The sequence below is a fragment of the Cariama cristata genome, unplaced genomic scaffold (assembly GCF_000690535.1).
Source record: "Cariama cristata isolate BGI_N322 unplaced genomic scaffold, ASM69053v1 scaffold2729, whole genome shotgun sequence".
Classification (NCBI taxonomy): domain Eukaryota; kingdom Metazoa; phylum Chordata; class Aves; order Cariamiformes; family Cariamidae; genus Cariama; species Cariama cristata.
Window position 1 is genome coordinate 73,059 of NW_009635084.1, and position 14,953 is coordinate 88,011.

A 14,953-nucleotide genomic window follows, 5' to 3' on the forward strand; every position below is an offset into this window, starting at 1 on the left:
CTTATGTTATCCAATAACAAATAAAGTAGTATGTAAAGCAGTATGTGAGAATATCTAAACAGCTGGTTTTGTCCCTCTATAGATTGTTTTTCCTCTTCTGTCCATGAACTTTAGTTAACAAATATGTATCACCTAGTCGTACTTAATCAAAGATTGTATTTGACGTGATCTCTTCTGAACATTCGATTGCAAGCTGTTTGGGAACACCAAATGCGTTTTTATGCAATTACATACATAAAACAATAATCTCCAATAGAGCTGCAGGAGGTCAGAGAAATTCTTAAATCGCATAATTATTTCAGACAGACCTAACTTGTTAACGTATCAAAAGGGAATCATCAAGGCAGTTGTTCTCACCTGTATCCGTTCTACTTCTAAAAAAGTTGCTGTTTGGAAGGCTTTTTCCCATAGTGTTAGGTCAGACTCTAGTTCCACAGAAAAGTAAAGATCTTCTCCAGATTCAGACTGGACACTGAAGCAATGTTTCCGCCGGTCCAGTAGATCACTGTCCTGATGAAAACCTGAAGTTATATAATCTGGCATACATCAATTAATATTTTTAACTGCAAACATCTATGCCTCAAACCTAGCATTTTTAAATTGCATTTTTTAATGATGTAGATGTACCGCTGTAGTAACTACTGAGAGCTGAGGAACTGAAAATTAGGGTTTTGGTTTAAAGATTTGACATTTAAACAGGACACCTACATTCGGAATGGTATAGAACAATGTAGCATATCTGGCCTAACTTCCAATATTTTAACAAATCACTTCTCAAAAATGTTATCAGCTATACGCTTTCAAATTAGGTATGTTCTGTAAAATGTGTCCACTTTCTATTTATACTAAAGGAACACAAATATCAGCTTCTCTGACCTATTTGACTCACCCACCCTACTCTGGAAGGTTGGCCAAAGGAAGCAAGAGATTTATTTAAGCAGTATGAAAAGTCCATCTGTCCTATTTTCCCTATAGAGGCTAGACAAAACAAGTTCATATTTCTGGTGGCTTACAAAATCCAACATACAATTTGTCTACAGCTGCATACTGCCAGTAGAGACTATAGTGGCTGCCAGTGGTTAGGTTGCTGGCTTTGGATGTGGAGGAGGAACTTACTTTTGGCTTTACTTTCAACACACCACCATACAACAGGTATCAGGTTATAAATATATAATATTTAATGATTGCTAGCATTTGTAATTGACACTAAATCAAACAATCACCAAGTTAATCAGGCAATCCATCACTAAAATCTTCTTAAATGATTTTTTTTTTTTTTTTAAATACAGGATGCTTTATGCTAAAATTCTGGCATGCAATTAGTCCTTGTGAAAAATACACTTGCAGAAACAGTTCTAACTAATTTTGTCCCTACTATGGCAAAGCAGCTGCCACAAGACACAAGCTCACTAGCTGTCCTTGCAAATACATCTGGAAATTTGGGTATATGTAGCTTGAGTGCAATTTCTACAATGCTACCCCATTGCAGAGGGCACAGTTGAGGTCAGTAAAGGAGCTTCACAGGACAGTATTGCCTTCTGTCCTTGAACAGACCAAGGGGATCACAGCCAGCTGATACAAGCTGGAAGAGCACCTTACATTGTTCAAGCCAGCTCTCTCTGGGGCAGAGAACCAGGAACCTAAAGCTGACTAAGAATGGAAATATATAAAACAGGAATCTGTAGGAAACTATTACACTCCGGCAGGTAAGGAGGCAATGGTAGAGTAAGCACTATGTTCCTCTTTCTTTTCATTCAGTAGACACGTGACAGACCTGCTCAAGAAAGCCAGCACAGCATGCATTCATGAATGCTCCTGGTTCAAAACTGCTTTAGAGTTTCTAGAAGAATCAGCTATGGAAGCAACATACCCTCTCTTTGCAATCACCATGACAAAACTGAGTTGCTCAGATTTTAAAATGACCAGTCATGTGGAACAATCTCCTTCCTTGTTCCTTCAAGTCCTAAGCTTAGTAGCTCAATAGCGGACAAATCAGAATGAACATAGGCTGTTAGATCTTAAAACCAGCATTTCTAAAAAAAATTAATAATCTCACAGATTATTTTTTTCCAAGTGTTCAGAGGGCTGTGTAGTTGAACTAGTTAGATGTAGCTAAATAATAGTCTATGTTCTATGACAAACATTTTTGTCTCTTTTTTTTTTTCTTTCCACTCAAGCCCTTTTCGTTCTATGACAAACATTTTTCTCTCTCTTTTTTTTTTCTTTCCACTCAAGCCCTTTTGCTAAAACTAAAATGCCAGTTCCACTCACAGCGTTTAAAAAAGTGGTCATCATGTCTAGGTTGTTGTCAATGACACCTATGCTCTACTGCACGCTCAGCCGCAAAGCGCACAGAGCAGCAGCACCGCGACCAATGTTTTATCCTGTGGGTATGGGTACCACCATAAAACATATCAACTAGCACCGGACTATACAAACCCCACCAACAGGAACCGCGTGAGTAGAAGCACTGGCTGACCCTCACTCCTCCAGGGATGAAAAGCTACTTCATATATTGTAACAGCACTTCTTGTCTAACAGGTCTTAAGCAGGGTCTTAAACTCATTACGGTCCCAGAGTCTGACAAAACTGGTGTGTAAGGTACATCTCTTTCCCAGGGAAGGTTTTACTTCTTCATAGCTACAACCTCTGAAGAAACTAAAAGTATTTTGAACTCATCTTCAATGATTCTTGACAACAGTCAGGAGAGAACAATTAGTTACTACTAAAGCAAACTCTTAAACCTTATTTGAAATGAGACTATGGCACTATGTGGGATCACAGGAATCACTGTCGTTAAAGCAATTAAAGTAATAGCCCTTGTTTCTAAATGGTAGGAAGTTTAGTGCTGTGCTTGGTTCCAGAATGCACCTCTCTATTTAGCTGGGCACAGTTAAGGTTTGATGCTTTTAAATTACATTGTTAGACTCTCCCATTCTTACAGGCTTTCTTCCTATTGAGAAGAATATGGGTATGAAAAAGGGATGAGCTCTCATGTAGACTGTGAAAAATGAAATGTTAAAAGTTTTACTGATCTCTGAAAATGTGTTTGAAAAATACAAAAATCTCAGAAAAGTCTTTGAAGTGATTCGATAAAAGCTTGTGTATTTTATTATCAACACTGCTAGCAATAATTGTACTAAATTTTACTAAGGATTACATCAAACCTAGAGGATTAAAAGAGGAAGAAGAGCTAAATGGGATCTATAATATTAATCCATGTTTTTGCTATTTATATATTAAAAGGAGAACATTCTTTGAATTAGAGAAGATATAATCAATACTAGGAAGCATTTCCACTCAGTGGCTTACGTATAAAAATTGCAGGATATTTCAACTACTACATCATATTTTGACAAAGACTACCCATAATGTACTCATTTATTATTGGAATTTACCTTTTGTGAAGTTCTTATTTGGAACAAAAACAAAATTCAGCATTTCCACAGAAATAATAATTTTCCACAGAATAATAATTTCATTTTTTGACTAGTTCTAATGTAGCTACTTGTGATTTTGATATCCATGTCTATGGTTAAGTCCATGGTAACAAAAGTTCAAGTCAAATACATTTAAATGTTGTACTTTAGTTTTTTTAAAAATGCTGACATATATATGAGGTATTCCTGTCCTTCTTAGTGGTATTTCACTCTACTTTAGTACTGCTTCTGCTCCTTCTTGCTGCAAGATCTTTCTTTAGTTTTCCATTTGTTCTCAGGCATTTAAAAAGTGAAATCTGTATTCCAAATTTATAGATCTAACTACATTTCCATTTGAACAATGGATAACTGCAGGAAACGCTATGTAGGCAAAGCTAAAAGACAGTTATCCAAATGTCCTCGTAAAGGTAGGAATTTAAAGCAATTTTTTTTCTTAGGACTCCAACTAAGAATTGTCCAAAAATCTCTCCAAATTTAAGATAAACTTGTCAGGAGTCTCAAAACCAGGTCTGGATCAAGCAGGAATCTCCATGACTTTTTACCAAATAGTTCTTTCAGCTAAAATACAAAATGTCATTCTACTCATTTAAGAATCTGCTATGACCTTGTAGTTTTATAATCACCTACTAGTCAATGATGGACATTTTCATGTCGATTTTTTAAGAACTCTTTCACACTGTTAATGATTAGCTGTACCATTTGCCCCGATGTTCTCAATGTGAATTAATACAGATTCTCTGAAGAGGAAGAGTCACAAAACTCGTACCAGTATGCTAATTCCCCACTGGAAGGAAAGCAGTCCTGCAGAAGGATGGGCTGTGAGGAAAGTCCTTGGCTTACACCCAGCTTCAGGGTAATCCAGCATCTCTCCTGACAGGATGGTATGACTCCTGCTTGCCTAATTAATAATGATGTCCATGTTAAGTGAGAGTAATAAATTTGTCTAAGGGAACCATGCATGGCTCATTAGGCAGGTCCTTTCAAATTAAGGCAGAATGCTTTTTTATCACTAAGTAGTGACATTGCCTTCTCTTCTGCAGAAGTAACCCCTTCTCTTTTGAGAGACTGTCCTCTCCAGAAGCAGAACTGCTCCTTTTCGATTACTTGTGACTTTTCATTTTATGTATGAGGAATGCATTAAATACTCATATTTTGGTTATACTTAAATCTGCTAAGATGCAAGAGACTCTCAACTTTTGGTATAGTCAGCAAGAGTTGAATTGTTCTATTCTACAAAGGTCTCTACAATAGAAAACAAAGCTAGGTCTACCAGTTTCATGCTCATGCCATGATTTTTAGCCAGGAGGTGCTCAAAAACTGTCTGGAAGTCTGGTTCACCTGTGAAGTTATATGTAATATAATTTGTTGATGGAACTGTAAATATTAGAGACACTGGCGAGAAGATTTTGACATGAACAACAATTCATGTAAGATGTTCAAAGCCATCCTAATCAGAGTTGTATACCTAAACAAACAAAATAGACCTTGACTTTTGAGATAATTTTATTTCAGCTGTTAAAATGAGCTAAATATTGATGTTTGTTATATGCATTGTAATAATATGAGACATGAGAAAACAAACAAAATCTGTTTCTTTTGTTGACTAGTTTAGACATCCTAATGAGTTGTATACCTAAACAAACAAAATAAAATTATCTCAAAAGTCAAGGTCTATTTCAGCTGTTAAAATGAGCTAAATATTGATGTTTGTTAAATGAATTGTAATAATATGAGACATGAGAAAACAAACAAAATCTGTTTCTTTTGTTGACTAGTTTAGACAGTCCTGCAAAAAGAAATCTGTCCGATCATAACCAAGATTCAAACTTACCACCTAAATTCTCTGAAGATGAAAAGCATTCGCCCATTAATTCAAGAGTCCAATAACTACAAGCGAACTGTAAAAATCACATCATGCCTTTACACTTGCCAGCATTTTTTACTGTTTGTGTCTTCTTTCACTTATCAGGTCCATCTACAGAAACATACATGCTTCTTGCTGAGGAATTCTAATGATTTACTCCTTTATCTGAAACTTTGGGAACGCTTTTCTCGAGCATCACCATTAGTTGCTATGGAGATGGTTCTAATAGCATTTACAGGCAGCAGGGAACAGATTCACTCCAGAATGAAAAAAAGATACTGCTTCTCCAACAAATCCTCATTAATCAAGTAATAAAGAAAAAATGACCCATGCAGGCATGCAGGTGTTTGTATATACCTCATCTCATTTGGACCCTTCCGAATTTTAATGTTAAAAAACAAGAAAAATATTGAAACTGTGTGTGTGTATATATATATGCATTTAAATAAACAGAATGCCAGCTAAACTAAAACTGGACAGAACATTTTTCAATGTCTGAACTTCATGAAAATATGTTTTCTCAAGGGGAAAAAATAATTATAATTACAAGATAAATTTTAGTTTCAATTAAGTTTCCATTAGAAAGATGTGTCTGATTGCTTGAGAGAAACAGAAATGTTCATTCCCTGTAACCTATCAGGTACTGCAGTAAGCTCGAAGTACTTTCCTACTCTGCCTGAACAGGAAAATTAATTTCCTATTCTGCCTGATTAAAAGATGATGCAGTCTCAAAGACCCTCATCTGAATCAGAGCAAAAGTCTGAACACAGGTTTCTCCTGAGCCAGTGCCATAATCGTGCCTGTTTCTTAATGACCTCCACTCAGAAATGTGTTTATTTTAATGTCATATGAAGAAAATTTTCAAAATTTTCACAAAACAGACTAATCTTTTGGGGAAAGAAAGTGGGGAAAAGTTCTTCTTTTGGGCGAAGCACTGCTGGTTATTTTCTGCTACAGAGACATCAGAGACTAATATAATTACAAACAGATAATAAAAAAATCTTAATACTGCATTAAAAATGTCAAAAAAAGGTTTTTTTGCTAAAAAATTAAGAATAAACCTCTCTAAAGTTAAAGGGGAACAGAAAAAGCCTTACTTAATAACCTTACATTTCAAATATTGCTTGTCCTTCCTTTTCTGAATCAAATAAAAAGTTAACAAGCCTTTATACCGTGGCAGTTGTCACGCATCTAATAATGCTGCCTCTTTGCTTTCAAAAAAGACTCTTAGATGGTGCTGTACAGTTACAGGAACACCAACATCTTTAACATACAGGGCCCATTAAATTTATCCAAATTAACACACCACAGATTAGGGATTGTATCACTATGTACATGCTGAAGAGAAATTAACTGATGTCACAGAAATCACAGAAAATATGGATGACCGGGCCAGAGGTGTGCTCATCTACTGTGTATCTCTATGCAAGGCAGGAGCAGTTCCAGGCCAGCTTATGCTTACAAGGATCCAGTGATGGAAATACAACGGCCTCATCAGCAGCTCTATTTCGGTACTGAATGATACTAGCACCTGAGAAGTTTTTCTTTATCATATAACTGAAGCCACCTTAATGATGATCTTAATGTCAGTGACTATGGAGATAATTTATGACTTATACTATTTTTCTTATCTTATAAGACAATTGTGATTCTAGGTAGAGTGGGAACAGATCGTCTTTTCTTCAGAAACATTAAATACTCTTACATTTTGAACAGGAGGCAAACCGAAGACTGAAAATTACTTCAACTGTTTAGAACTGAAACACTCAACAGTTTGGCACTTTGTCCAAGAATTGGCACTTGGCTAAACCCTGGCTGAAAATCTTATTTTCCCTGGATGTAGCACTAACCTGCTCATAAAAGAGATTAATCACCTGTGCCTCCTAAGTAGTTTTGAGTATGTGTGAAGTACTTTAGTGGAATCACATCAGGATGCAAGTCTCAGCCACTGAGCAAACTGTATTAATGATAGACCTCAAAATATATTCTGTACCTTCAATTTATAGGTTTATGTGTCTGTTGGCATTAATTTTAAAATTTACTTGAATATGTAAACATTTTCAGTAGTTTCCCATGCTTTTTATATCATCCTTTTCCCATACATGACTTATTGAAAATCGAGAAAAAAGTTACAGGAAATTTAAGTGGAAAAATTAACATAACTGCCTTTGAGGATTTTACACACACTAACAGCTAAATAAAGAAGGAAGCATAAGTCTTCTGAGACAGCAAGTTGGTCCTGATTAATATAGTAAGAAAATTATAGCTGCACTGATGCGAATGATACCAACTATAAACATCAACAATTCACCATCCTGACATATTGCCAGTGCAGACGGTCTTTCATCATTATCCTCACATTTCATTTCAGAGATGATCCAACACCTGAATATGTTTCCTGTTTTTTGCTGAATATAGTATGCTTTTTATTGTAAATATCCAAATATTTTTGCGTGGCACATTGAAGATAGAAGGCAGGTGACTGAACTATAGAAAGTATTTTCTCACAATTAAAATAAGATGTGTGGACGAAGCTGAAGAACATTAGTAACTCAAGCAAACAAGGCAAACTTGCTTGCAGAGAAGTGCAATCTTTTATATTATTCTTTGTAATTTACCTGAAAAATTTAAAAACCTTTTTTCTACCTCCATATGGAAACACTGCTTAAATATTTAGATTATTTACCAATTTATCAAAGACATTTAAATCTTGTTAAAACATACACACTTACACATGCACGCACACACATGTTAAAACTGCATATCAAAAATACAAGAGGTACCGGAAAGACATATACAGTTCATACAGCTTTGAAGTACTGAACAGGGCAAGGCCATCTGTCCATTTCTGAAGCTAGCGATGTACATACCTGCTTTTCTGGAGTATTGAAGATTTGACCAACCCTAACATTGGAATTATTTGGCTGTTAATGGGGCTTGACGCCTCAAAATGGAGGACAGGGCGAAACTAGCTTCTTCCAGAATAAACTAAAAATATTTATTCATAGCAAATTCTACCACAAATTCTGTTGAAAATGATTCCTAGATACATTTTAATGTCAGAAGTGGTATCATTACATTATCTTGCCTGACAAATGGCTTAACATGGATCACAGATTTTCATCCACATGCTAGTGTCACTGTCCCACTAGCATCAGTTTGAATAAAACTGGAAGTAAAAAAAGAAAGTGGTTTAAAAGCTATCAACTTCTCTTACCAGTACCTTCCACTGATTAATCATCAGAACTTTTACGGTTTCTAACTTCTTTCCAATTTGAAATTGCCTGACTGATTTCTACTCACTTATTCTTTTTAGGGTTAAAGAGTTCTTCAGTGCCTTGTATCTTCTCCCTGTTAAGGTACTTCCACTCCATAATCAAAAGACCTATTGAATTTTTAATAAATTACTTCATATGCTTCTCAATTTATGTATTTATCCCCCCAGGTCTCAAGTTATTTGCATCTCCATAAATGCTCCTTTTACATCAAACATAGCCCACTGCTGTTTGCCATTAATTCACAATGAATAATTTAATCCAATATAATTAAAATGTGGTTTTTGTACTCAGCCTGCTTTACCTACTTTGCTTATTAAAAAAATACTATTTCAACCCAAAAATCTTGACAATGAAGAGCTTTATACTTATGAGACATGTATTTTTATAGAGTATTTAGAAAACATTCTACAGAACCTTTTTTTATAATCCACTATTGTTATGGTAGTGCAAGAATGTGATTTTCAGGGTTTGGGGTTTTTTTATATTTTTTTTACTATCATCAAAAACTGTAAATATTGAATTTGGGGATCGCTGTTCCTTTGCTGAATTCATGTCAACAAATATGCTTTTCACACAGTCAAAAGAGAGCTTTTAAAAATCTACTTTTATGCTTCAAATTTTAATGGTCTTCCTGATTATTTAGAAGGTCCTAATCGCATTAAGGATAGTGACTTATTGTCTCACTTAGGACAAGTCTCCTCTTTCCTTTCCTTGTAATCTGATGAGGAAAAAAAGAAAAAAAGAATACAGTAACAACAACATAGTGATTTACTAGAGGACTAATATAAATATGAATCTGCTAGTTATAAATCACATAATAATCCCTGACATCTCTGATTAAGATGCAGAAGATCCTGCCTTTTAGGTGCTTGAAGCTGAGAGAATTGTAAAAATGGAAAATTGTATCCCAGTTTCCTATATCATTCATGAGAAGAGTCAGAGCCTTTGGAATGGATGCTAAAGGAGAAAGTACACTCCACACATGCAGCCAACTATGAAGAAAACATTGAAACTTATAGGAATCTCTCCAACTGAGGAAAATTACAATGCTATTTAAAAAGACAAACTTAAGGTAGTAAGTCACTCTAATCAAAACTGCTCTTGCGAATTGCATCAGAATTTTAGTCAGAATTAAGAAGTGGCAGAAGAAAAAATGCTTTCAGACAGATTTAGTAAAGTCCTGTCCTTGTGGCATGAGGGACAGTTACTGAAGTTGCTGGTATACAGCAGGAGAAAACATCAGCGTGCTTGGGTGAAAGTTGTAGCTTGATTTCTAATGATTATAAGTCTAAATATAGAAAAGGTTTTTGAAACATTTCATTCCAATCTAAGCAAGCCATGTAATGCGGACACACATTTTGATTAGTAAGTGTTGTGATAACATGTAGTTACTTTGAAACTTTGACAAAGACGATATGACCCAAGACCCACATTCTTTCTGGCTCTACAGAGGTGTTGTGGCAGTCCTGACCAACACACTCAGTCCTGCATGCAGATGATAAATCTTCTGCTCCTTCTCAGGACGCCCAACAGCTTGATCAATATAGAAGGAAATATGCTTTGGAAATATTAATTCTAAAGCACTAATCCTCACTCCTGGACAAATGCATACAAAGGTTAGCACAGACCACTTGCAAGTCCTTCTACTTAAAGTGAGTATTAGCCACAGAAGTCGTATCTGTACTAACAAATTAAGCATGTATGAGTGTTTATTGACACCATAGCCAGTTGGCAAGGACCAGACCACATCTGTACTATGAAACTCTTCATCCCTCTAAAACAGGGTGCTCACATGCACCTGTTCATTACAAATGCTCCTTCACCCATGCTAACTCTCAAGCTAGCCAAGAACTGTTTGGAAGACTGCTAGATGGTCCATTTGGTCCATGGTAGTGATCATTCTAAAATAAATTAAGAATATAGATGATGGTGTTCCACCACCTGGGAATGTTCTATGACATTTACTCCTAGTAAAGTGTAGACTGAACAATTTGAGTTTAGCCAAGAATATGGAACTAAACCCAGTTAAGAGACACTGAGTGATGATACTGCCCTGCAAACAGGCATTACTATTTCCTGGATTTATCTCTGCCCAATGACATGTGATTGTCTCTTCTGAAGCAGAAACACAGAATAATTCTATCTTCTCAATTTTCCTGAAAAGAATGACATGAACTCAGCCTCTGCCATGGAAGAACAGGAAATGCAAGAGAGACAACACTCTGTGGTAGAAGAGCCCAGGTTTCTTTTTTTCATTTTTTCATTAGGTTTCCTGAGCTATCATGCTATCTATCAGTCTCTGAGAATATCATCACTTCAAACCCTGCTAGCCTGCCCTTTTGCCATTCAACTCATTCTCCAAGGAAAACAAATTTATAACGAAAGTGGCATGTGAGGCACTATGGAAGGGAAGAAGTTTGAAGGTGATCACAAAGAATCAGAGTAACTTTTTATAAGTTGCCTCTGCTTCAGTAATATCCATGGGACTTGTACAAATGTGTCTAGAAACACGCACCGATAAAACAGAGATATTTATGATGCTGGCATAAAAGCTGAACAAAACCTTGAGTCCCTACAGAGCTTCAGTGTAGTAGTAGTAATGGGAAGCTGTTTTTCTTGGGTTTACTTGCTTTATATTTAGCGAAACCACAGTTAAGTCCTACAGCACCTGCTGCAGAAAACTAGAATATGGTGAAGATTAATACTCCAATGTGCACAGCTGTAATTTCATTGCAATATTTTTACTTCCATTTTTTATTATTTAAAGGTTTTAGTCAGCTAAAGAACCCGTTTGAAACATTTCAACACCTTATAAGCTTGACCATGTTTACAGACAATAAAGGAATAACTGAATATGAATAACATGATAAAGAAACACATAAATGTTATTCCTATATCACTTAAACTGGAATTGCCTCTCTGCTGGGATATCCTCTGTTAATACAGACTGAGAATGGAGGATATACACCTCTTCCCAGACACTTTGGAGAGCTGGATGATAAGAAAAAACAGCATCTTTGTACTCTTTTCTGTGCTTCCACACAACAGTGCCAAGAAGGCACTGGTTTAGGTTTTACTGTTTTGTGGACTGCCTCCTTGGCTATAACTAAGTTATGCTACACAGCTAAAAGGAGAGAAAAAAAAAATCCCTGTGTTCGTATACAAGAACAGGGGCTAAAGAAGAAGGGGAAAAAGAAAAATGGCTTAAAATGAGTGAATGAGAAGAGTATCAACAAAGGAAAAGAGTAGAAGAAATGAAAAGAAAAAGGACCTTTAAATTACAGAAAACTATATGGCACAGATTCTGTACATTCCTATTAAAACAGTATAATACAATCTTGGGTAAGTCACAAGGAAAAGTCATCCTGGCTGCAACAGGCATACTTCTCAGAGAACAGCCACCTTGGTCGTTACTGTTCTCCAGGCTCAAGGCCTGAAGTAATCAGAGGTTACCAGAGAAAAAAAAAGTGCATGTCACAAGTGAGATGTTTCATCCCTCTCAAAGCCTGATTATGTTCTAAGAGCGTTGTTCTTATTACACCCTCAGTGCAATTTCCTCACAGAGTGACTAACTTTTCCTGTTAATTCTCTCCCTACATGACCACTACTAAAGAGTCAATGTCTGCACACACTTGGTAGTCAAGGGACACACCACAGTGATGGGATTTGTTGCATTCGGGATGTTCTACTCCTTGATGAAGACTCCAGACCTCACAGCCAACATAGCAGTAACGTAACTCCTTTCACTTTTCTGTTCCAGATTGCTAGGAGAGAGTTTTTTTTCAGACTATAAATTTGGTTTCTTGTTTTTGAAGTCTCTGATGTAAAAAGTTTCTGACTTTTATTGAGCTTTTCCATCTGTAATCTGCCTCCCTAAGGAAAGCATAATGCACCTATGTGACCTACAAAAATTAGGAGATGTACCATGTATGTCAGTATAAGGTCTTCCCAATGGGAAACATTTTTTTAAAATACGATTTTTCATACTTCTTTTTGATACTAGTCTGTCTCTGTCTAGATGAAACTTCAGAAAAGATCAAATTATCTTTTACATAATTTTGACCCAAAAAACCCCCAAACCAACATACACGAGAAAGCACTTCAGATGAATGAAAAGGGATGATTTTTTTTCATCTCTTTTTCATCTCCTTTTCCTCTCTATCCCTTTTATACCAAGAAATGCTGAGCATCTGGAAAACTGTTTTTCACTGTTTTTAAAACAGAGAGAAGACCATATATACTAATCCTGAATGAATTCAGAATTAAAAATTAAATACAATGTACAATAATGGCCCTATTCAATTTGCTACTCATCGCTTTTAAGGATTCTCTTCTCAGTCTTAGTGAAATCTTACATTGCAGTCACTGTTAGTTGCATCAACATTTGAAAACAACCAAATTGATCACTATTTCCTTAGCTTCTCAGCTAGAAAAAGAAATGTTATACAGGTTAAATCTGACATTAAAGTAAAGTTATAAAATCCATACAGCATTATGGAAAAATAAAATAGTTTCCTAGTCAAAATCAGTTTATTTCCAATTTTCCCATGCTTTCTAGTTTAACTCTGTATCTAATGACACTAGGACTTCTGATACTGACTTCAAACGGAATCTCTTTCTGCAAGGTGGCCACATGCAGTTTCCAGTTGCAGTGTTATGCTCTGGCTTGTCAACTGGTCTGACAAAGTGGTAATTTATTTCATACTTTCTCATCATACCTTGAGAATTTTGCACATGATCTCATAAACTGAAAATGTTTTCTCAGCTCGTGTCCAATCCCAGGTTGTGACCTTGGAAAAAACAAACAAACAAAACAAACAGGAAAAGAAAGTAAGTTATTTTTGCTTATTTCAAGAATTAAGTTTATTTAAAAAAAAAAAAATCTATCCCTAAACCACTTACTTCCAATGTAATGTATACAGAAAGACCAAGCACTGCCTCAGAGCAATAACTACCAGGGACCAGACTGTTCCATCCAGGCACTGCTTGTCTCCTGTGCTTACACCACAGGGCCTTTGCACACTGGCTGCTCTATGCTGAACGATGAGGCTTCCCTGAGAACTGGTGGGAGTTGCATTGAGATCCTGAGAGGATGCAGCCCTTGAATCCCTCTCACAGAGCCTTGACCATAAGAAGGCATGTTTCTTGTCACTTCCCTCCTTGTAAGTGCATGCCAGCCTGTAAAACTAAGGTCTCCAACCTTGCAATGTCCCAGATACTTACCCAACATGCCTTGAAATCCAGGGGAAAAAAAACCCAAGAGACAACAGAGGCAAATACACATTTTTCTATTTTTTTCTTACCAAGATTAATTTACCCCTAAATTCTAAGAAACTAAGATTTGAAGAATCATCTATTCCTGCTCTTTGTCTTAGGATTTGACAATTCTTTTTAACAGTATTAATTTTAAGCAACTATTTTACACAAAAAATTGCATAGATAGAAGAGTTCAATAAAATCATTCAAAGGTAATGGTTAAGACTTAAATAAGACAGAAAGGGATAAATGAAGCTATTCAGTATTCAAGGTGGTATCACAGCAATCTATAAACAACTTTCCAAGGAAACTGTGAGAAGGAAAGAGGAAAAATATTCACTGTCTCAAAAGACAGAAGAAGACACAAAACAGAATGAAAATTGAGCCTGTATATTAAGAAAAAAATCTTAATGGTAAGAAGTTTTGAAGAGTGGCCCATCTCCAAAGGAAGACAGTGGTATCATTACAATTATTAGGCAAGATGAAGAGGCTGATGAAGACAAAAGTTAATTGGGTTTTCAAGATTCAAGAATATAAAGTTCTTTGAAAAATGTATCACAAAATCGTATCCACAGCATACAAAGAAAATATTATGAGACACCAATTTATCTTTTCTCTAAAGAGAAAACAAATACTAATAGACACAACATGGCTGAGAAGCATCTAAAGTTTGGATGCCTTGGTATAAAACTTTCTTGATGAAAATTATTTTGGTGTTGTATGAGAAAATTCTATCTCTAATTTTTAGTTAGACTAAAAAAACTATCGTGATTGAAACTGCTTTGAGGAAATCACAGTCAGGAATGAAAAGTTCAAAAATACAGTGTCATAGTTCCTCTTCTATCAGAATTCTATTCATTTGCAGTCATCCTCAAACTCAAGTTTTCACTATCTTATTGAAGTATAGGTATTAAACCAGATTTCTAAGGAAGAGAATGACTAAACATTGAGATTCAATAAATTGTTTGATACAGAATGAAGACATAGACAAATACTGGAAATATACAATCCTTACGCCTGAGTTTTAAGAAGCTATTCAGAGATGTGATGAACAACATGTAAAATGCTTTTGTCAGGGACAGAAAGAAAGGGGGGGGGGGGGGGCGGTCTTTTCT

At 35.8% G+C, this 14,953-nt stretch overlaps 1 protein-coding gene across 1 annotated transcript in view; it reads right to left on the bottom strand.

Moving 5' to 3' along the window:
* Window positions 1–14,953, bottom strand: part of LOC104167196 (gamma-1-syntrophin-like) — a gene marked incomplete at its 5' end in the record, with an annotated part of 48,124 nt that overhangs the window by 30,040 nt on the left and 3,131 nt on the right. Inside the window, 2 exons of the mRNA XM_009707383.1 lie at window positions 358–510; window positions 13,301–13,372. Of these exons, the coding sequence (XP_009705685.1) occupies window positions 358–510; window positions 13,301–13,372 (225 nt within the window). The remainder of the gene's footprint in view (window positions 1–357; window positions 511–13,300; window positions 13,373–14,953) is intronic.